At 42.6% G+C, this 22648-nt stretch overlaps 1 protein-coding gene across 23 annotated transcripts in view; it reads right to left on the bottom strand.

Moving 5' to 3' along the window:
- LOC116879910 (neurexin-3-beta) overlaps positions 1–22648 on the bottom strand; it is a 1111251-nt gene that overhangs the window by 804178 nt on the left and 284425 nt on the right. For all 23 annotated transcript variants that reach the window (XM_032878508.1, XM_032878526.1, XM_032878527.1 and 20 more), the window contains 4 exons: positions 16251–16370; positions 7329–7710; positions 6099–6289; positions 4851–5024 (listed from right to left, as the gene is read on the bottom strand). In XM_032878508.1, the coding sequence (XP_032734399.1) occupies positions 4851–5024; positions 6099–6289; positions 7329–7710; positions 16251–16370 (867 nt within the window). The remainder of the gene's footprint in view (positions 1–4850; positions 5025–6098; positions 6290–7328; positions 7711–16250; positions 16371–22648) is intronic.

Here is a 22648-nt window from a genome sequence, read left to right as displayed (position 1 = left end):
CTGACACAATACGACCAGTGGCCCATTACAGACCCTGCTTGGTGCCTCTTTGGCTGGTAGAAGGAGCAGGGTCTGTGGTAGAGACTCACGGACATCTACCAGGCAGGCATTTGAAAGCGAATTCAGGATAAAACCAACAGATCCTCTTCTTCCCCAAGAGTACTTTTTCCTTTAGATCACACAACAGGAACTTAAAGTGCTCAGCCAAAATCCCCAATAGGAAACATAAATCTCTAGAACATTTTAATGACATTAATATCTCCCAAATGCCTAAAAATATTTCTTTAAAATGAGTTAAGAGAAAATGCCCTTCTCATTCATAAAGCCCAAGCACTCAAAAGTCCTAGAGGTGACCTCCCTGACCCAGAAAATAATAAATTAAGAACTCAACTGTTTTTTTTTTTTTTTCTCTTTCCAACTATAGTCTTCCTCTGTGGTGAATAAATTAAAAAGAGCCAGCCCATCCATGGCAACTATGTGCAGAGGCCTGAATTGCTTCCAAAAGTGGGTTGGTAGGCTTGGGAGGAGTCACAGTATGGGACGCGGACATCCTCATGGTCCCATCCCTAAAAGGTCTCAGCATTTGCTATTTTGTATTCACTGATCTGGGTTTCCTGCAGCTGTTTCTAAAGAACACAGTGTTCAGCCCCCTCCCCAAAACTGATGCTGTCCAAGAGGTGTGACAGCTTGGAGGCCCTTAAGAAAAAGATGCCAAGGGTGACACAGGGCATCTTTCCGTCCAGTGGTAATGGGAGCAAGAACCTTCTCTACCTTGCAGGTCAGCTTTGGTCAACGCAACTTTGTTAGCAGAAGAACAGAAAAGGCGAAAACAATAACCAGAGGTTAGTAAGAGGTGGAGTCAACCAGGGGAACATTACAGAAATGAAAATAACAATCGGCATAACCAACATCACTCAAACACTTCAAATGCTCTATGGGCTCTCCAGAGACAGCACAGATGGGGGATGCGGGGACCCGGGCAGAGCAGGCCTCGTCAGAGCCACATCAGCAGAGCGGGGGGCAGGAAAACACTGGACTTGACAAAGCACAAGCAGGGGTAACAAGAGCCCTCCCACATCCACACAGCCAACCCCAAGGCACGTGGTCCAGGAAAATGATTCTCCATGAGTCAGGATAAGCATCACGAAATAAGGAAGAGTGCGTTGCCAGACTGGAAGACACGTGTGCACAGCCAGACCAAGCCCGCAAAAAAATAATTCTGCACATCTAGGAGTTAAAGATGGAAGAGTCAGTTGCTTGGGAGCCTTCCTGGGAACCCCCTGAAAATGCCACCAGGGAACGTGGCACTCGAACCGTGTCTGCGTCAACATGATTTGGGAACTCCAGAAAGCTCAATTTGTTTGATTGGTAACAATGAAGCCAAACCCAAATGGCTGTGAGCAAAAAGGACCCAAACCAGTGTCCTTTTTATTTATTCATGCCAGTCTCGAAATGAAGCACGTGTGTTTCTCTCAGATGGGTACCATCTGCAATTGCGGAATCGCGTTTCCAGCCAACCCATGCCTTGGTCTCTGTAGCAAAGCTGGCCTCAAGACAGAAAGAGATATTTACCAGCTGAGAATAGAACCAGACAGCATTTCAAAATTCCTAGCCCAAACTGAGAGGCTGCCAGTCACAGCTAGATGTTGGCTAGGGTGTCCAGAAATTGTGCTTAATTTCTGAAGTTATTATACTCTGCATAAAAATTAAAACATGGTTGGAAGTTTTTTCTTTCTTTCTTTCTTAGCATAAACAATTGGGAGACAAAGTCATAGATTAATACATTTTTAAAATAATTTTGGACTCTTTGCCCTTCGATAAGAAAGGGAAAGTAGTACATTTACTACTTGGAGATCTTGAAATATCGTCATCAATAACTCTGATAAGAACATATGATACATCCTGGCCTGTGTACCCCAGATAGCGAGAATAGAACACATTTACCATCTCGAAGGGATGTACCTATTAGTTTTTGGTAATGGGTCCTCATTCCCTACCTGTCCATTATTCTATATATAGAAATGATAAATCGGAAATGTATTCCATTTCCTGGGATTTCCATTCCGCACAATACTCAAAGGCTTTCTTGAGGGTCCCATACTATGTACAGAGATTCAGAATGAGAAGGACACCTGTCTGCAGTCTCTCGAAGGTTCTGTGCTCTTCATTTCCCTCCTCGCCATCTACTTCAGCTTCATTTCCACAGAGCCCTAAAAGGCTCCCGGGATCTCTTATAAGGGCTTATTCACATGGTGTAAACTTCCAATGACAGTAATTTATGCCTTAACCCACTTTTTGGCCATTTTTCCTGGCCACTTAGGCTAATTATCCAAGTCATCTGTGTACAATAAACAAGGACCTCCTTCCCTCCTCACTCGTCCTCCACTTCATCCCACCCAGTGGGGTGGTCATAATGCTCCGTGGGTAATCATTGCAATTATCTCCATGGCAATAGAGTGCACGGTTATTAGGCTCATGGGACTCACCATAGATTCGAATGGAAGGAGCATCAAGTTCCAATATCCGGGGCTGAACAATCACCCATACTCAGAGCAAGGTCGGACCCCCTCTATAATGCATGTGATGAGTCACACCAAGCCGCACACAGAGATGGAGGTAGGGATGGGACCATTTTCCCCAATTTGATGGGTAATTTCCTTGTGCTAATGCTCTCACTGCTTCTCTTCAAGTTCTCTTAAGTGGACTCCATAATCCCCTCTTCTGAAGTTCTATCTCCAACAGTTCTAGCTCCTTATAGCCCAACTTTTAATTCTCTGTAGAACTCTGCTTCTGATGCAGCAGGCCACAGACCCATGCAGCTCCTGAGACCAGAAAGGTATACAGTCTGAATTGAGGTGTGCTACGAGTACAAAACACACACTCAGTTCTAAAGGCTTAGCGTGAAAAAAAAAAGAATGTGAAATGTTTTGTTGATAATTTTATATCATTGCATGCTGAAATGATAATATTTTGGATATACCTGGTTTAGTGAAATGTAAAATGAAAATTAACTTTACATGTTCCTTTCTATCTTTGTTACTTGTAGCTAGTATACTAGGAGATTTAAAATTACATACATGACTCACATTATATTTCTATCAAGCAACATGGCTATAGAGTTAAATGGGTAATTCCCATTAATTTGTAAATCTGGAAAACGGATGACATGATAAGAATATTTCACATCTCAAGAGTACTTTATGCTTTTTAACGCATGCTTTTGAGTTTTAACTCAATCTTATTAATTATTGCAGGATAACTGAAATTTGTCTTTCCACAATCTTTGAAATGGAGATATTCGATTTAATTCCCACATGTTACATTTATTTCAGCACTGCCCTCAATGCCTGAAAGAAGTAAGAGCAAGCCAAGGAGACAAAAATTCTTGATTTGAACGACAGAGTGCATTTCCAGGAAAAGAAAGCAAAGAGGCTCCTTTAAGTGAACGCTGATTTGGAGCCTCCAGTCCTCCCATGTACACAGACCGTATCTGGCCCACTGGTTAAAGACAGACTCCCGGTTAAAGGCAAACTGGAGTGGCTTACAGAAACAGCCAGTCTTACTTCTAGTCCCTGTGGGAAGCTGACTCTTAGGCAAAGGGAAATGACTTCCACACTGCACATCAGCTTCTGAAGCTGCCAGGAAGCCTTTATAAAAATGTGCAAGCGAACCCAGGTGAAAGCTGGTCAAGAATGGGGGCAAAACGTGAAGTTAAATACTTAGGAGGTGAGTGAATGCGTCCGGTGCAGTAAATCAATGGGATAGAAAAAAACGAAACGGGTAAATTGCACAGAGGACCATGAGGCTCAACCAGACAAAGGAATGCATAGATTCTGCTGACTGGTCAGACACCTTTGACTTCCAAGCTAGGGAAGGGTCACGGGCTTGACCTACCCAGACCCCAGGGGAAAGCCTGAAAACTGCTCACTGCTGCCCTCTGCTGGCTAAACTAGATGGTTTTTGTTGTAAAACCTGGGCTCGAGAAGACCTGTAAAATTCAGATAGTAACTTAAGAGACAGATGATGTTGTGCGACACTGATGGGCAGGCAATGTTATTAGATGTCTCCCATAAGATTACATTTGTAAAGGATAATCTTACTGTTTATTGAGTACCTACCACGTTCCTACCAGGCATTTTACATACAGCTCTGATTTACACAGCTTACCTTCCAAGGCAAGTTTTATTGCCCCACTTTGCAGTTGAGGAGGATAGAGCTCAGAAGGGTTGAGTGACTTTCCAAATGTCACACAGTGAACAAGAGTTACTACCTGGATCTAAATCCAAGTCTTTCTAACATCAACACCCATGCTGTTTCATGACATCACACTGATGAAATGCCTAAGAAAGCCTGACATTTAGTAAGTACTCAATAAATGTCAATTCCCTTCCCTCATCATGGCATTCTGACATCATTTTCCTACCACCTGCTGTGTTTGCATTAAATGATGCAGTAGTTCTTATATTATTTCATTCATGGTGACACCCACATAAAAGGCTCTGGTATACCTCCTGATGTATAAAAATATAAATAAAAACCCCGACTGCCCTTTCAGCCATGCTGGAAGCAAAGGTACAAGTCAGGAAGAGTCTGATGTCAACGTCAGGGAAGGTCCTCTACTGGCAAGTATGTGATACCGGAAAGACATCTGCCAACATACATTCCCAGAGTCTGTGGCCCATGTCTTGACATACTGAACCAGAGACAGGAGGACACCAATGATGATGCAATGTCAGATGGCAAATGGGAAGAAGAGAGGATTGGGAAACAGTAAGGAGGCACTGGCAGAGGGAGCAAAGAGGCTTGGTGCTTGCATCCAGGCTGTGGCTTAACAAGTAAAAAGGCTGTACCTTCGCAGCCACGCTCGATCTGTCCACTCCGATGGAGGGCATCGTTGATAAGGTCTGGCAGACGCCCGTTCAAATCCACAGATGCCAGACAGCCCTGGAAGCCATCCCGGGAAGCCACCAGCTTGGGAAGGTTGCTATACATGCCTTGGGCCAGACCCGCCATGTAGAGGTCACCTGGATAGGAAAGCGAGTAGTGAGAGCCGATGAGTAAAGGGTAGGGAAACCAGACTCAGCTAGAGCCAAGGCACAGTAGACGATCTCATAGGTAATGGTGACAGAGCTGGGGGAGAGGGAGGGAAATGGCACAAACAACTAATTACCAGAGTCCCTATAGTGTAGAAAGAAGAAACTCACATTGCTTGTGTCATTCATTTTCTACGTGCCATCTCACAAATTTTCATTGCCATATTCAGTCCATGAGGTAGATACTGTTCCCATTTTATGAAGAAGTAAAGATTAACAAGATTTCCAACAAAACAACCATTTACCGAGTGCTTTTTATGGGCTTGTCACCAATACTATGTGGAGGATTTTACAGACATTATCCCATCAAAACTCGTAACAGCCCATAAAGGTAGTAACAATTATTGTCCTCACTTTGCAAAAAAGTATAGAGAAGCTGAACAAGGCTAAGAAATTTTACCAAAGTCAGCCAGGCAGTAAGTTATTCAGCGGAGATTTCAAAACTGCACCACCTCCTCTGTATTAGGATGTCCCCGTATGCTGACATCCATCACCTCACACTCAGCCCCTGCGTGCCCAAGATTTACAGAGAAAATGAACCATCCCTCGGGGAGCGACTTAAGTAAAAACTGCATTTTGGTATCATTCAATGTTGTTAAAATAGGATATACATGAGGTCTCAAATATGCCTGGCACCCCTAACCCGCAGTTTGTCTCTGCGAACAGCCCTTCAGTTGTAAGACATGATCTAAAGGGGCCTGGGTGGCTCAGTCAGCTAAACGTCTGACCCTTGGTTTCGGCTCAGTCTGTGATCTCAGGTTCATGATCTCAGAGTCATGATCTCGGGATCCATGACATGGAGCGTGGTGTTGGACTCCGCGCTCAGCAGGGAATCTGCTAGGGATTCTCTCCCTCTGCACCATTCCATCCCTACACATGCTCATTCTCACTCTCTCTCGCTCTCAAATTAATAAATAAATCTTAAAAACAAAACAAACAAATAAACAAAAAAAAAAAAACAGAAAGAACTGCTCTACAAAGGATAAACTACTTTACAAGGTTTACCTTTCAAATCCAGATTTTTGGCCCCGTTGATAACCTGAGTGACCACCTTAGTGTCCACTTTCAGGCTGTGGGTGTTACTGTTGTCCCGGGTGATGACGACATTGTGCCACTGGTTGTCATTCAGGGGGCGGTCACTGTTGCCTTTGATCACGTTGGGACCATTCCCAAGGTCAAACACGTAGTGTATGTACCTGTGAGTAACAACCACCACCCCGTGAGTGGAGATCCCCTCAAGTAGGTGAACAGCAACGTGCAGATAACGGAGCCTGAGGGCTTCCCATCCCCCACGCCAAGCTGGCATCATGCAGGAATAATTACGGTTTGATCTAGGATTCCAAGAAGAGTCACAGCCTGTTCTGTCAGACTTCACTTTAATTCCACACTTACAAGGTTCACTTCTTTCCCACGATCTAAAAATCCAGAGCCACAAAAGTAGTACAGGTGGTACAACCCCAACCACTAGGGGGCGGCATTTAAAAATCAGTGGATTGTGGATCTGGTTTTGGGGGGTTTGTTCTAGTTTTTGTTTTTATTATTTTCCAACACATGGTAGTAAAATATCTTGCAGAAAGAACAGCATTTAAAACTGCGCATATAGGGGCACCTGGGTGGCTCAGTGGGTTAAAGCCTCTGCCTTCGGCTAGGGTCATGATCCCAGGGTCCTGGGATCCAGCCCCACATCGGGCTCTCTGCTCAGCAGGGAGTCGGCTTCCTCCTCTCTCTCTCTGCCTGCCTCTCTGCCTACTTGTGATCTCTGTCTGTTAAATAAATAAAAAAAATCTTTTAAAAAAATTGCACATATATGGGCTAACGGCCGTGCTGAAAGTATCTGTATTTCATTTCTTCCTATAGATCTGGTGGTTGGGAAAAGCACTGCCCGGAGGGCACTATAGAGAGGATATACACTCTATCCTCTTTTTGGAGAAAAAAAAAAAAAAAAAAAAGGTCATATTTACAAAAATGACCATCTTTCCTATAGGTTTAAAGGACTATATTTAGTAAAAAGTCTGATAGGATTGGGTTAGTGGAGAAGATCTTTAAATAAACTAATGAATTTCTCCTCCTTCCAGCCCTAACCATTACATAGGCTGTTTTTCATCAACGAGGAGGAGAGCAGTTATTGGGAAGAGAGGGTGGGGAGCGGAACGGACGCTTTTTTTTCACGTCCACACGTTAGGTCGAGCTTGAGCCGAGATGCCCGGTATAAACGATGTGATCTCTTCCACTTACCCCTTGACCAGCTCAACTGCAATGAAGTCATTGCCGTCGCCGCTGTTGAAAAGAATGAAGCCGTCAGCTGAGGTGGTCTTGAACTGGAAGAAGAGGTGCATGGAGGTATAGGCCTGGAGCGTGGCCAGGCTCAGGTAGCTGCTCTTGGTCTTGAAGGTGACGGGGTCAGCGATAATGTTCCTCAGTCCAAAACGAGCCTTCAGTTCGCAGTAATCGATGTCGCCATTTTTGCACAGGTCAATGTAGAGCAGGCCATTGAACATGAGGCTCTGTAAGTGGCCAATGAAACTGGACGGGACGACGGAGATGTAACGTTTCTCTGTCATGATTCCGGTCTCAATATTGTGGAATTCCAAGCGGGTATGGTCCCCCACCATCGTACCTATGAACGTCACAGAGGAGATACACACATGTTATCATGTTTTGTCACAGCAGACTTACTGTATCTTTTACGTTTACATTTAGTTCCAGGAAACAAAATGCTCCATATAGTACGGAGCTGAGGAGACCTCGGTCAGAGGGTAGACTCCTGGCTGGGCTGAGTTCTGTGCACTGCGGCCCGTGCTCTCCATGCAGCTACTCAGAACATCCCAGCATATAAAAGAGAATATGAGATCATGGATAACTCAGGTTGAAGGATAGACCGATTCGTTTTCTCCATTCAGGAAACAATTAGGTACAAATGCATACTATAGGAAAAAAAAAGTCTTAATTGCCCCAAACCTTGTAAAGACACAACAAACAAGCACAGAGCATTCACTACCAAATGCTTCGTGATATAGTAATTCACCATCAAGTACTTGTGGAAAGATTCTATGGTAGCACATAGGTTCATTTATTTCTGACCAGCAACTGTTGGTTTTTCTGGTAGCACCCCTAATTTCCCCTTGAGAAGCTACCCTCCCTACTTTACCTTAAAACCATCTGGGTTGGCCGTAGCTGATCCTAACCCAGCTCTTGAAGTCATCAGCCTACCCAGCCTGGACCATCCAACATTAATTTATCCCCTTAGCTACAGAGTATGGTCTACGAACTAACAAGGTTGTCTGCAAACTTTAGCACACCTCTGAATCACACGGACGGCTTCTTAATACACCATTTCCTATGCCCCGCCCTCAGAATTTAGCATCCAAAAGTCTGGGGCATGACCTGAGAACATGCATTTCTATTATATTCCAAGGTGATGCTTATGGAACTGTTCTAGGGACCACCCTTAGAACCAAGGGATCAGTAGGAACAAAAGCTTAGAGTATTTAGTAGTCACTCAATTAAGTCTAGCAATATTCAGCTCCAGGGCTTTTGCGAGAACACCTACGAGAGAGGCATTCTTTGTAAACAAGGCTTGTTGAAGGGGTAAGAAGAGAGCTCAGAGCTACTGGAAACCATGTGATAACCACAGAAATTGGCCCAGGAGAAAGCCAACCCAGAAGCCAACCACAAAACAGAGGGAAACCGTTTCTCCAGAATGGTACCATTTGAAGGTCCGGATTCAGCAGCCAAAGCCAGGCTTTTAAAAACTAGATGGCAATAGATTCCCTTCTGTGCTTCAAGCACTTAAGATGGGTGTCTGACATTTGCAACTAAATGATCTCCAGCTGCTACAAATGAACCAGTAGACCTTTCATGACTTACCTAGACTTTTTCTAGGCTTACCTAGAAAAAGTGAATGAGGCAGGAGGTCATGAAGGGGGCTTGAAATAAATACAAGAGAGAATGGAAATTTTAATAACAAAGTCAAGGAGGGGCGCCTGGGTGGCTCAGTGGGTTAAAGCCTCTGCTTTGGGCTCAGGTCATGGTCTCAGGGTCCTGGGATCAAGCCCCGCATCTGGCTCTCTGCTCAGCAGGGAGCCTGCTTCCTCCTCTCTCTCTCTCTGCCTGCCTCTCTGCCTACTTGTGATCTCTCTCTGTCAAATAAATAAATAAAATCTTTAAAAAAAAAATAACAAAGTCAAGGAAACCAGCATTAGTATGGTCAGAGTAGAAGGTGGCTCCCCCAATATTTATATGGGCAAATCACTGCAATTTAACCAACCATGTCCTGAGGATACCCCAGCCCTGAAGGAAGGACAGGGAGAATCCCTCCTCCTACCCTCTTCTGTTGTCTCCATTCACACTGAAGAAACTCCACTAGCAAGGCACTCCTAGCATCTCTACTCCCTCTGTTACAGCTTTCCAGAGGTAAGGGAGTGACATAATCTGGAAGGTTAAGGAAACTACCGAGAAATTGTATTTCCATAGCTCAGCCCCCTGGTACTTCCTGTTTCTCTCTAGGGGAGCGAGCTGTCTTCAAGAAACACCCAGCATGCCCCCACCCAACCCACAGCACGGGTGTTAGAGGAGCAAGTCTTGCTTCAATGGAGCAGGACTTGAATTAGGACCTGAGCCCTGAATGAGTGACTGTTCAAGTGGTCAATTCCCACTCTGAAATTCAGTAGATGTTAAGCACAGTTTTCCATACCACTGTTTGCACTAGCAAAGACAATACTTGAGTTTTACCAGCCTCGCATTTGTTTTGTTTTGTTTTGTTTTTCCCTCTATTGGTATTGGTGTAGAATTAAAGTAACAGGAAAAAAAGAGAGAGAGAGAGGAAGGGATTGTATTTTCTCAGGTCCCTGAAACTTCAGTGCCCGGGAGAACCAACCTGATCTCACCTTCAGATGTTCATTATTAATGTGATTTCTCTGAGATCTGATGCAGGGAACTGTTTATAAGCACAAGAATCAGATTTATGTTTCATGAGCTTCTATGTGGTGTTTTGACAACTAGTGACAAATCATTCGCTTAACGTAAGCAAAAACAACATAATGGTGTCGGTTAAATTAAAGATAAAATTGTAACAGAACAAAAATAAAAAATGTAACATAAATCTGCTAACAACTGAATAGGAGAACTACTGTATAAAATTACTTAGTATTGAAAATCGGGCTCGTCATGAAAATGAAAACTAGCATAACCTAAACTCATGTGCCCTAGAACAGGGAAGTGACTTAAACAAATATTCACAGTCGATTAGCCTACAGCTGTTCAGACAGGGCTGAGACCTGGGCTGGAGAATGATGGGGAGGGAAAATGAGAGCCAATCTCCTTGGGGACCCGGGAACTAAACCATGATGATGCTGGGAGCCATGCTAATTCTTATTTTAAAAAAGAAGGAGAAGGAGGAGAAGGAAGAGAAGGAGAGGGGAGGGGTAGGAGAAAGAGGCAACCAGCAATGACAACTAAGAAGTGATAAAGGGGTGATCCTTGGTGAAAACTGGGATTCCAAAAGAAACCAGAAAAGGCAAATTTAAAGTCAACCGGGAGCTTTTAGAAAAATTATAGATAAATTGGACTCTACAGTTGAGGGGTTAGGAAATTCTGCTCACTAGAAAATGGATTTCATAAAGCAATGAAGTCGGGGCACCTGGGTGGCTCAGTGGGTTAAAGCCTCTGCCTTTGGCTCAGGTCATGATCTTAGGGTCCTGGGATCGAGCCCCACATCGAGCTCTCTGCTCAGCAGGGAGCCTGCTTCCTCCTCTCTTCTCTGCCTGCCTCTCTGCCTACTTGTGATCTCTCTCTCTGTGTCAAATAAATAGATAAATAAAATCTTTAAAACATAAATAAATAAAGCAACAAAATCACGTACAGTGTTGACAGAAGAGACTGAAGAAGGTTAAGAGGGAGGAAACTAACCATGGAATTTCAGAGCACAGCCCATGGACACGGACTGATTTAAGGTTTTAGGATGAGTCCCAGAGCCTCAACTAGAAGTTGCAGTGGGGGTGGGGGAGGGGTGGGCAACATGGGGCCAAATTAGAAAAGGGACTGCTTCTCCAGGTACTAAAGGAACTCACTTGGCTGTGGATGGAGGGCCCCCCAAAAGCATACTATTGCACCTGGAGAAAGCATTAAAGAGATTGCCTGAAGTCTGAACCTTGTGCCAAACCAAGCAAATAAACATACAGATATTTAGATATATAGATATATATCTGTGTATCATCTAATCCATATCAGTAACTGGGAATCTTTCCTCATCTGCCCCCAATGCTATCTATAGACTAAAACTCCTTTCCGCTCAAGGGGCAAATACATACATACTTCACAGGAGCTGCTTTCGAATTTCAGAGGGAAGAGGAGTAGTTTGGGAGAAAGATGATTAAAAAAAAAAAAAAAAGCAAGACTACTGAATATTGTTCATGTGCCAGGCACTGTACTAGGCACTTCATAACCACCAAACGTCCTTATCACAATTAATAGGTATCATTATCTTGCTTTAGAGAGGAGGGCATGTAGCTCAGAGATGTGAAGCCATGCGATCAGAGTTCACACAGGTGCTAAGTGGTCGACCCTCTAACTGAACCCAGGTGAGCTCAGTTCCCAAGCCCCCATCTTAGCTTGTACCCAACACAGCAGAGATAAAGTTTGACTTATTCCTTATGTGATGGTGGGTGGAATTTAAATGGTGCCATTTCTGCTGAAGTTGGTGGGATGGGCTCAAGCTCCGTCCCAGGAGCCAAGCACCATCATGTCCCTCCATCTAAGTCATGTGTTATACATCCAGCACCTTCCCTGGAACAGCCGTGTTGCCTTGACTCCTACCCTCACATTCACCTCTTAATTCCCTGATGGTCAACAGCAGTTTGCACACCAGCCCTCACACTGCTAATGTCTGTGGAGAACATAAACCTGTAGAAAAACTGTCCAAGTTCAAGCTGTAACTTTCCTACCAGGCATGCATTGGACGAGCATATAGACTCTGAGGCTGTGCCACCTGGGTTAGGCAGCTTTTCTGTGCCTCAGTTTCCCATCTATGAAATAGGTACGACGTTTTCAGAATTAGCTGTATCAATTCAGAAAAACTACTTAGAATGGTGCTTAGGGCTTAAATCGCTAGCTATTAATTATGCATCACGCTTCTTTTTCTTCTTTCTCTGAAATGCATTAATAATTTTCCAGTATTTTGATTATTTGTCACCCTTTCCTAGAACACAATCTCTTTTTAAGTAGAAACCACTTCTCGCCTCTTCTGTATATCCTGTAGTATTGGGCAGAGGGGCCTGATGATAGCAAGCACCCCTCACATGTGAGGAAGGAGGCTGTAACTGAGACAAGTGCTTTGGAGTCAGAGTTTGGATCATTGCCATTTCTACACATGAAGTTCCTCATCAACACTAAAAGCTTAGCAAAGAAATAATGGCAAAGACTTAGAGGAGGCAACTTGGCCTCCTACGGCTTCCAGACACAGGGAAGGAAGTTAAGAAAATGAAGGCTTATAAAGTTTCAGCAAAGGATGCATATTTTGCCCACAATCCTCCAGTTCCACCACTCCCACACCCTCCTCTCCATAATACCAAAATTTTCCAAATGTATATGCTGTAAAATGTTCTAATAATAATAAAAATAATAATGATGATGATGATGAAAGCTCTGGAGCCAAATAAACTTGGCAAACACTTCACATGTGATTATCAAGGATTAGCAATATGTATCAGCATAATGAACGCTCCAGTCTTTAAGTCTTCACTAAAAGTCTTGCAATAAAGAAGACCATTGCATTCTGTTGAACCTAACATTTGCAAACTCCACCTCATCATGTCTTTTTATTCATGAGAGGAACAAATCTTCCTCAGAAAATGACTTTTTTACAGCTTGTAGGTGCTGTGTAGAGTAAGTGACAGACAAGGAAGTCAACATGAACCAGAGAAGTCAAAAGAAGGATGAAGCTCTGTTGTAGCAAGAAGCTGGTACACTCTGGGTGGAGTGGCGGGGGTCCTGCAGCATTAGATCCCAGTTCCAAGGAGCATAACCCAAGGGTTCTTTTAATTTACTTGTGATAATAGAAATCCAACTCAATCAATCAATCCATCAATCTTTATTAACTGTAAACTGAACTTAATACCTTTCCAGGAATACACTGTATTACAATAAACGAAAACCACCAGGCCAAGGACTATTTCTTTCCTTGCCATTGATTATGAGTGTGACCTCTTCTTTGCATCATTTCTACAAACTAGCTGAAAATTTGACACCCTAGGGGACCTTAAACAGCATGAAAGGGATTACTAAATAAGCCAATAAGACACTACTTAATAACCTGAGGACTGTGTGGTATTTTAGTTTCATTGCCTGATTTTATGACTTCTGTGAGCTAAAATTAAAATTCCCAAACCCATTATCACTGTAAGAAGCAATCCAAGGTTGTAGCTCATAAGCAAAATAGCGCTTTTCTTCTCCCAGATTTCTTTATCCTTATGGCTGCTCTTTTCCATCAGCAGTAAAGCAGGGGATAAGGGTTGAAAATGAAAGAGCTTCATTAATTTCGAATATCAAATTACTGAATGACTGGGGCCTTCATGGTGTAGTCCTGCTTTTTAATTATTAGCGGTAAGAGAAAGCACACTTTATAATTACCTTTATTCTAAAGTTTCTATAAAAGAATCATGACCATGGGAGGCAATGCACATTACTGTACCCTCAGTCCTGCTGTTCTTTACTACTACAGTTTGGAGGGTTTGCAATTTCCTGGGAAAATAAAAGGGATTCGCTGCGCGGAGAGATTGGGGCGAGGTCGCCATCTAGTGGCTGCTATTCAAAAACATGCTGGCAACAACCGTGGGGCTGCTGGGCTCAGCCCTTAGGAGCAAGCAAGGGATATACCACGCGCAGGCTCCCCCGTCTGCTTTAATAGCCAATGGGGATGTCTTGAATAATTAATTCGGGGATGGCTGTGGGTTCTAAACCATATAACCATTTTTACCTCTCTTTGCTTACATTCATTAAGCAAAGCTAATTTACCCTTTCAGGCGGGCAGAAGAGTAACCTTACCCCTTACTATGTACACACAACAGGAGAGTTTTAGATACTTAAGATGGCTCTGTTTGACTTCATTTTTGAGGAGAGAGGGGCGAGTGCTGCAGTCTTCACTAAAATGTACTCCTCACCTCACCCTAAGGCATCCCTTTGTATTTTCCCATATCTTTAAACAAACCATTTTCTTAAGATGGATTGTGAAGCCCAGTGATTAGCCTGATTTGATGACATCACACAGACATGGATTTGGAGCTTAATTACACAGCTCCTTGTACAGGCCATGCCCTCTTAAGTAAAATAAGAACAATGATCTTGCAAGGCAATGGGGAATTACAGATGTAAGAAGAATTACAGATTTAATTAAAAATCTGTAATTTACATGTAAGACAGTTATAAAATATAATATAAAGTTATAAATATAAATATAAAGTTATAAAATATAAAATAACATGTAAGGCAGTTATCCCAGTATCTAATGCCTACTGGGCACTGGATATATGCCTCCTGCTCTTCTCCTATCCATAAACTCTTCTCATCTCTGCGCGCACACGCACACGCACACACACACACACACACACACACACACACCTGCCTCTCTCTCTCTCTCTCTCTCTCCTACCTGCACGCTATATACGTGACTCACTGTAATTCCCGACTCCAGAAGGATAGCAGTCCAGGCTCTTGAATATAAAATTAAATTATAGGACCCCCAAACTGCAGAACCTTTAAGCTGGAGAGGGCCTTAGCAGCAATAGAATTTCAAGTTTAAAAATGAGGAAATGAGGAAAAAAGTTTATTATCTTTTATTATCTACCCCAAGGGCAAAAAGTGTTTTAGTTACAATGACTGTATTAAATCCCAGGGATCCTGACTCTACCTTGACTGTCTTATTCACAGAAGACTCTAGAGAGAGTTTATGCCATCAACTTCAATTGGCAAGGATCAGACGTGGTAAGTGGCTTTTCCAACATGTGGCAGAAAATTCACATCAGGGCCCAGATCTCCTGACATCCCCAGTGCTCTACATGATACTCCATGGTACCTCCAAGTTGTCTTCTCCCATATGGACAAAAGTTCTGCAGAACAGAAGTACACCGCCCTGGAATCTCAAGGAGTCTAGACTTATTTGGACACAACATGGACGGTGCCCTCTCTCTTCCACCCTGGACCTCATCAGATGACCCACCCAATTTTGAGCTACCTTCAGAAGACACTCCTGATTTCTCTAACCCAAAATGATAATCTTCTCTTCTGCCTGGCCATGACTATATTCTTACCCACCCATGTTAGAATCTGATTACATACTTTTTGTCTTATTTTCAATGCCTCTGTCCGATATAATCAACTAGATTGGTTTATTCTTTGAGGAAACAGATAAGCTCTTGTGCTTCCTTCTTACCTTCTACATCCTTAGCACTCTGCTGATGTGTACCACGCTCTCAAGAAACACCTATCACTTACGTGAAGCTCTGAATGTTCCTTTACCTATGGATGGTTCCATTCGTTTATCCACTGCCCACCTAGAAGGTGAATTCCACCAAGCCAAGGACTTGCCTATTTATTCACCTCCCTATTTTCAGTGCCTTCTGAAGCAGTGCTCCCTACAGGGTAGGTACTCAATTAATAACAAATAAATGATGACATAAATGAATAGTTATTCAGACCCTTCTAAGTAGCCTGTAGTGCTCTCAGTACTTATTTTTACCTGTAATGCTCTGAATTTCTGGTTGACCCATCTCCCTCTCCTAGAGAGTAAGTCACTTATTGAAAGAAAAAACTGGCCATTGGGAAGATGATTGATAAGTGATTTTTGAATAAATGAATAATAAAGGAGCCACAGATCTCTACATCTACTTTCCAGACACATATTCTACGCCTAAAGAGAGAGACCCATCAACATACAATGACAGTAATGGCTAAGTTCTATAAGACCGATCAATGAAAAGGGATTACGAAAATACAGAGGAAGACCTAAGAAGTAGGCTTACTTGAGCTCTTCAACAAGAACATGTACATGACTTCTGTTAAGTAAAATAAAATGTGTTTCAAAAAATCCTTTGCTCACTGAATGACCAAGAGGATGATGAGAGTGAAAAAAAAGAGACACATTTCCCTACGTAGAGATGTACTCACCTTCAGCCACATCATCGTCCACAGTTAACTTAAGGCTTTTTCCTCTCCGCACCACCCGGACGGTGTGCCATTCGTTGTCATTGAGCTTCTGCCCCGCGTACAGGGTCTCGGGTCCTTTGCCTAAGGACGATGGTAAGTGTCAAAATTAGAACTGATTCTGAAAGTAGCAATCATGGTATCAGAACTGTCAAAGCCACACTGGTGCACAGAACCCAGGAGTGTTCAAGGAATCATACATGCGCCCTGCCACAAAGCCCTTCCCAGTGTCACTGCCCCAACAGGGTGTTCCACAACTGTCCCCAAATGCAAAAGTCTCAACTCATATGGACACTGGCAAAGCAGTGAAAGAAATATGTGCCCTCCTTTGTCTACAGAGAGAAAGTTCTAAACCACCAAGGGCAGTAAGTGAACATTTATAAAAAACAGTAGTCAGCTGTCATTTTGTTTCCCAAAGTCTTAGATTTCAGATGAATTTCTTGAAGATACAGGAAATTCATCATTCGTTTTCAGAATAATTTGATCACTTAGGCATAATACACCAGTCTGGCTTTGGAGTATCCATCAATTGGATGAGAAAAGCGTTCTGTAATATATACGCTTAACTTGATATTGCCATTAACCCACAGTCCTACCAGGATACAGTAACCATAGAAATCGAAACAGAAATCATCACAATAAAAATGTTGAGGTCTAACCCTGCTCCTGATAATTAATGCTCCTGAAGGGAATGTGAGGGGCCCCCAGACTTATCCCATTGTTCATCATCTTCCAAAAAGATCTCAATATCTAAAAAAGTGAAATAATGGAAAATTCCAAAATTGAACCCTTTCAGGTCTAAAGAATGTTCAGGAGAAAGTGCCACCAGATACAGAAATAAACCAACTTGTCTCAAAGGATCCAGGATCAAAATGCTCAAGAGGATGTGCAGGTGTATGCTAGGAAAAATCAAGTTCAACAAGGAATTACAGTACTTAGAAGCCAAAGATGACAAGATAAACACTGAGGCATTATAAGAATTTGGTTAGTAATGGGGGGAGAATGTGATATTTTGCTCACCATTGAACTGAGATGTAAATTTAAAAGACAAAGGAGATTACATAAACCAGAGAACTTAGACCAAGTTCCAAGTTCATTACGTGGCTAGCTGTGCAGAAGGACCCCGCATGAGTCTTCCTAGATTGGTGTAGAAAGCCCTATCTCTGGAAATAACTTGGGAAAAAAGATGAACATGTAACTAGCCAATGTATCCTTATGTTATTATGCTTCTGAAATATTTCAGCATACAGCTGTATCCAACATTTAAGAATACAGTAGGTGCTGTAATGAGCACTTACTGAACAACTGATACATGCATAGGTATTTATTTCTTTGGAAACCATCAACTAAGGTCAATACATTTTTATTGAACTAATTTTGAGAGCTCTATTCTATAGCTTTGACTGGCCACTCCACCCCCTCCTCTGCCTCCAAGACTCCAAAACAGTGTTGTATACATTTAGGGAAGAAAATTTTAAAAATAGTATCACTTGGGTAAATATCTTTTAAACTGGACCCGTTTAATTCTTAATTATTATTGTTGGTACTGAATGCTCTTTTTAAGAGTAATGATGGAGTGTCTTGGTGGCTCAGACAGTTAAGCAGCCAACTCCTGATTTTGGCTCAAGTCCCAATGTCAGGATCCTGGGTCCAGCCACGAGCCCCATCAAACTCTGCAGGAAACACACTCAGCAGGAATCTGCTTCAGGATTTTTTCTCTCTCCCTCTGCCCCTCCCCTGGCTCACTCAGTTTCTCTAAAATAAATAAATAAATAAATAAATAAATAAATAAATAAATAACTCTTTTTAAAAAAAGAATAATGATAGCAGTTGAAGTTTGGAGAAATTTTTTTCTTGAAAAATAAAGGTTTTCAAAGTTAAAAGTTCTCTTTTAATTAAAATGTACACAAGTCATTTATATCTTTTTTTTTTTAGAACGTATCTATATCTCAAGTGCAATGTAAATGAACAAGAATCCTAAGAAATCAATGAAGAAATTAAAAGTGGACCGAATGTACCCAAAATTGGGTATGATGCCATGAGATCAATGAATCTGAGGGGGAAAAAATTCCATGACAAACCATTTTATATTCAATTTTAGCTGTTCCTTGTGAGTATGCCTGTCTTAATATTATCTAAAGCCTATACACTATAATAGAATTTTTCCTACATCTCACCTCATTAGACAACGTTGTTCATTATCTCATTAAATTCAGGTCTAAGATTGATGTAACAGTCGCCTTTACAATGGCAAACTGTGCAGGCATTGAGAGAAAATGGGCCACATCATGTGGATGCTTTGAAGCAAGAACAGATGTTCTCAGAAGAAACAAATCTGCCTTTGTTTTTTTGTGTGTTCTTATCCTCTTTATTCTACATGCAAATGTTCCAATAAGAGAGAGGAATGTGAAGAAAGACATAGGAAACACTGGCTACGGAGGTAGCACTGTGACAAAGACAGGCTATTCAAACACCTGTAGGTGGCATCCACTCTTCAGGCAATGTTTGTGCATCACTTCGTTTTCACAATTGGGGACAAAGTGAGAGGAAGAAATACTAACACCAACACGGTCATAAGTAGCGACATGGCCACAATGGTGTCATATTAGTCATCGGTGTAAAACGAGCTTTGCAATCAGCCCAGTGTGTTTTAAATGCTGGGTGGCATTTTGCAGGTGCTTGGAATTTTCTTGTGTCAAATTCAGACAAAAAATATTTAACTGTCCTTTTGACTCTAAAACTTCAGGATGTGATGGTCTATGACCAAACAGGTGGGAAAAGACCTGAAACCCCTTCATGCCCTACCACTTGGCTACAATTGCTGTCTCCAACCCCAATAATTCTCATGACTCTGCCAGGAGGAAAAAAAAAAAAAAATTCTATACCCATACCATTACAATGGTAGAGAAATGAATATTATCCAATATTCATTTTCAAGCAATAAATACAGAAATCCCAGCGAGCATCCAAAAAAGTCTCTGCCTCCAAAAGTGGAAAGTCAATGGCATTTATCTTTAATCAAGCCAAAAGGTCAATGCATCCCTACCAGAGAGAAAGTGATTTTAAACGCAGCTGGAAATGTAGGCAAACAGAGGGCAAGAACAAATCTAATTTGTAGCCTAGGCATACAATGGGATTGGTAAGTGATACAAGATGTAGATATAAGCCGAAAGCTAAAACATACACATTGTTAGGTCTTCAGAGAAGGAGGATTTAAGTCTAGGCAAGACTTCCCCCGCAGAGTCAAGCATCAGTAAAACAATGAATGTGAAGACAAGGATTAGTTAGACCAAGAGGAGAAACTTCCTTTTTTTTTAAAGTTGCAATTTAAAATAGAACTGATGGGAATTTAATTTCTAAAAATTAAAAGGAAAAAACCTCAAAGCTACTTATTTTCCTACATTGTCCTTCTTTTTTGTAGCAGGGAGAAATGGGATCTGTGATTCAGTACCTACTGGATATATGAATTAGAGGGATGCTTCCTTAAGCTGTTTACATAGTAACTACTGATCTCACACACACAAAAAGAAATCAGCATTTGATTCCCTTTAGGCTGCTTAGGTCATCACCATTTGATCTAAATACAGGAAGCGAAAAACTTATCTGAGACCCTATAGTTGAATTTCCCAAGTAACGACCTCTGTGACTGGAGTAAAGAAGCAAAATCCCAGCTGGAGACTTCCGGGACGCAGAGGTTGGTAGAAGCGAGTGTTCAATTGTTTACTACCACTGGAAAAAGAGCCTTTAATGAATCCTTTGGGCGATACCACCAAATTCCCACTCTTGACCTCGTCTCACTTCAAACTCACTTGGCATCATCTCTTAGTTAAGACTGGTCTCACCAACGATGGTCTAATTTTCTGATGAATGTGGATAGAGGAGGAGATGTCACGGATGAATAATTCAAGATTATTTTCTTGACCTATCCCTACAGGAACCCTGTGGAAGGCTTATTTCTTCCAGAAGCCAGAACTAAGAGTAAAATCAAAGTGAAAAGTTAGGAGAAAGACATTCTTTGGGAGAGGATTCATTGCTGATTGCTTGGAGGAAGATGACACTTAGATGTTAGCAGATCATTCCCTCTGGGGGGACAGGGAATAGGAGCATGTGGGAAAAAAGTCTGTATTTGGGGATCCCTAAAGGCACACACTTTCACAAGATGGACTTTGGATCTTGAAGGTTTTGAACCTACTGCGTTGTTTTCTTTTTACATTTGCGTTGTTTTTGTTGTTGCTTTTTGGTAGACTCCTCAGAGCACATGAATTTGCCATTCCCCCCAGGAGCAATGTAACCAGCACAACTATAAGACACCCCAATATGCATTCGTTTGTCAACAAATTTCTAAAACCTGCCCAGACCAACGAAACCAGAAGGTTTTGCTCATACACAGGGAGTAGAAATTCCTTCCATCTGCCACAAAGTATGATCTCCAAAACTGGGTGGCTAAGACTGGAAACTTACTTTGCTTGGGGTCGGGAGGCAGGGGCAGGGATTAAGGGCACACTATCTATACCACAATCACTTTGCTTTACCTGAACATCTTTCTATTTGTGCAGGAGAAAGAAAGAAACAACAACTTGATTTCCCTTGGTTAGCTATGTTTCACATGAATCAAAATTTCTACAATGCATACAAAAACGTGAAATTCACTCCCTTAGAAAGGTATAGAAAAAGGCATGAGATTATACATCTAAATGGCATGATAAAGAAATACTCGAAATGACTGTGTTAGCTTTAAAGAACACCAAAAATATTTAAAAAGAGAAAACTTACCTTCATTTCCACCAGCACCCTAGGTAGGCCAGCTGAACTAATACAAACCTTTTAATAAGCCTAGAGCACTGTGTATTTGATCAGTCTCCCCACCACCCCAAACACCCCCAAGAGAGTAGATTAGGCAAATAATAGCAGGGGTGAGTAAGGGAGTGGGACTACAGACTAAGGAGGGTGACCCAGAAATAGGAAAGAAGCACCTCATTTTCTGTCCAAAGCAATTTCAGGTTCTAGTTGTTTTCTTGGGGCTGACAACCCAACAGAGAGTAAGAGGTATTTTGTTTTTATAAACTCGGTTTTTCCCCCAAAAGCATTCATTTTCTTTGAAAAAAAATTTAAATCATTTACTTATAGAGGCAGTTTGGTGAAACACCTCAAATAGGTCCTTCCATTCTCACTGGAGTCCTGGAGTCTCAGAGATGGCTGTCACTTTCAACAACAGATGCGAAAGCAGGATGTTTTCTGGAAGTCTTCTGTTAAGAAATCTCCCAGTGAGGTGTGTGAGAAAGACAAGCAACCCAGTTATTCCAGCAGAGCATATATATCCTCCTGGAGACCCTACTTCTTGTTAAAACCCACTAAAAACACCACCAACAATTATTGGGCTTGAGTCAGTAAATGGCCCGTCGAGCCGACCACATACAACATACTCAACTATGGGCTGCCTTCACTTCTGCTAGGGTTCACCCTCCATTCTGCTCACACAGCACTGTTGCTAACCTCTCAGCGTATCACAGGGACTACCCAGTCACACACTGAACAAGTATTAACTGAGCACCAACACAGGATCGGGCACGGTGCCAGGGCGGAGCCGTGGGGAGACAACAGGACAGAGAAGGTCCCCCGGCCCTTACGATGCCTACAGCCTGGTTGGAAGCGGGGAAGGAGAAGGACAATACCAACCGGCTGGACGGAGGGCTCCTAAGTGAGGTGGCCAGAGTGGGCTTTTCTGTGGCGGCGCACTGAGAAGGAGCCAAACGTGCAAATATCTGTCCCGATGGGAAGAGCAAGTGCAGAAGCCCAGGACGGGCTTGATCACAAAACACCCCAACTGTGGCTGGAACTTGTGCCCAAGGGAGAGAGTGTGGTGGGAGAGAAGGCAGAGGAGTACGTAGAGGCCAGACCACAAGGAGACCGAAAGGGCATGGTACAGAACCTGAATGCTCTTCTAAATGCACCTGGGAGCCACGGGAGGGTTCAGGCAAGGGGATCCTATGGTTTAACTTAAGTTTTAAAAATCATTCTGGTTGCTATGAGTACACTGGACCCAAAAAGGCCAATAATGGGAACAAGGAGATCTCGGGGAAGCTGCTAAAGGCAGGAAATGTAGGTTACTTGGTCTCGGATGGTAGCGGGAGAAATGGACGTGGTGAGATATGGGGTGTGTGCTAGAGCTGAGGTCAACAAGACTTGAGGTCGGTTTGGAAGGTGGACTAGGAGCAGAAGAGGAATCCCCAGTGACTCCTAGATTCTTGATCCTACAAGCCAGCGGAGCTTGCTTCTGTTCCTCGCACCTTCCCTACCCAGCATCAGTCACACTCAGCACCAGCTCCTGGCAGCTTCCTACTGCTTGGAGTGTGGCTCAAAGT

This window comes from Lontra canadensis, unplaced genomic scaffold (genome assembly GCF_010015895.1).
Source record: "Lontra canadensis isolate GAN:19392208 unplaced genomic scaffold, GSC_riverotter_1.0 scaffold64, whole genome shotgun sequence".
NCBI lineage: Eukaryota > Metazoa > Chordata > Mammalia > Carnivora > Mustelidae > Lontra > Lontra canadensis.
This window is presented reverse-complemented; position numbering and strand designations above follow the sequence as displayed.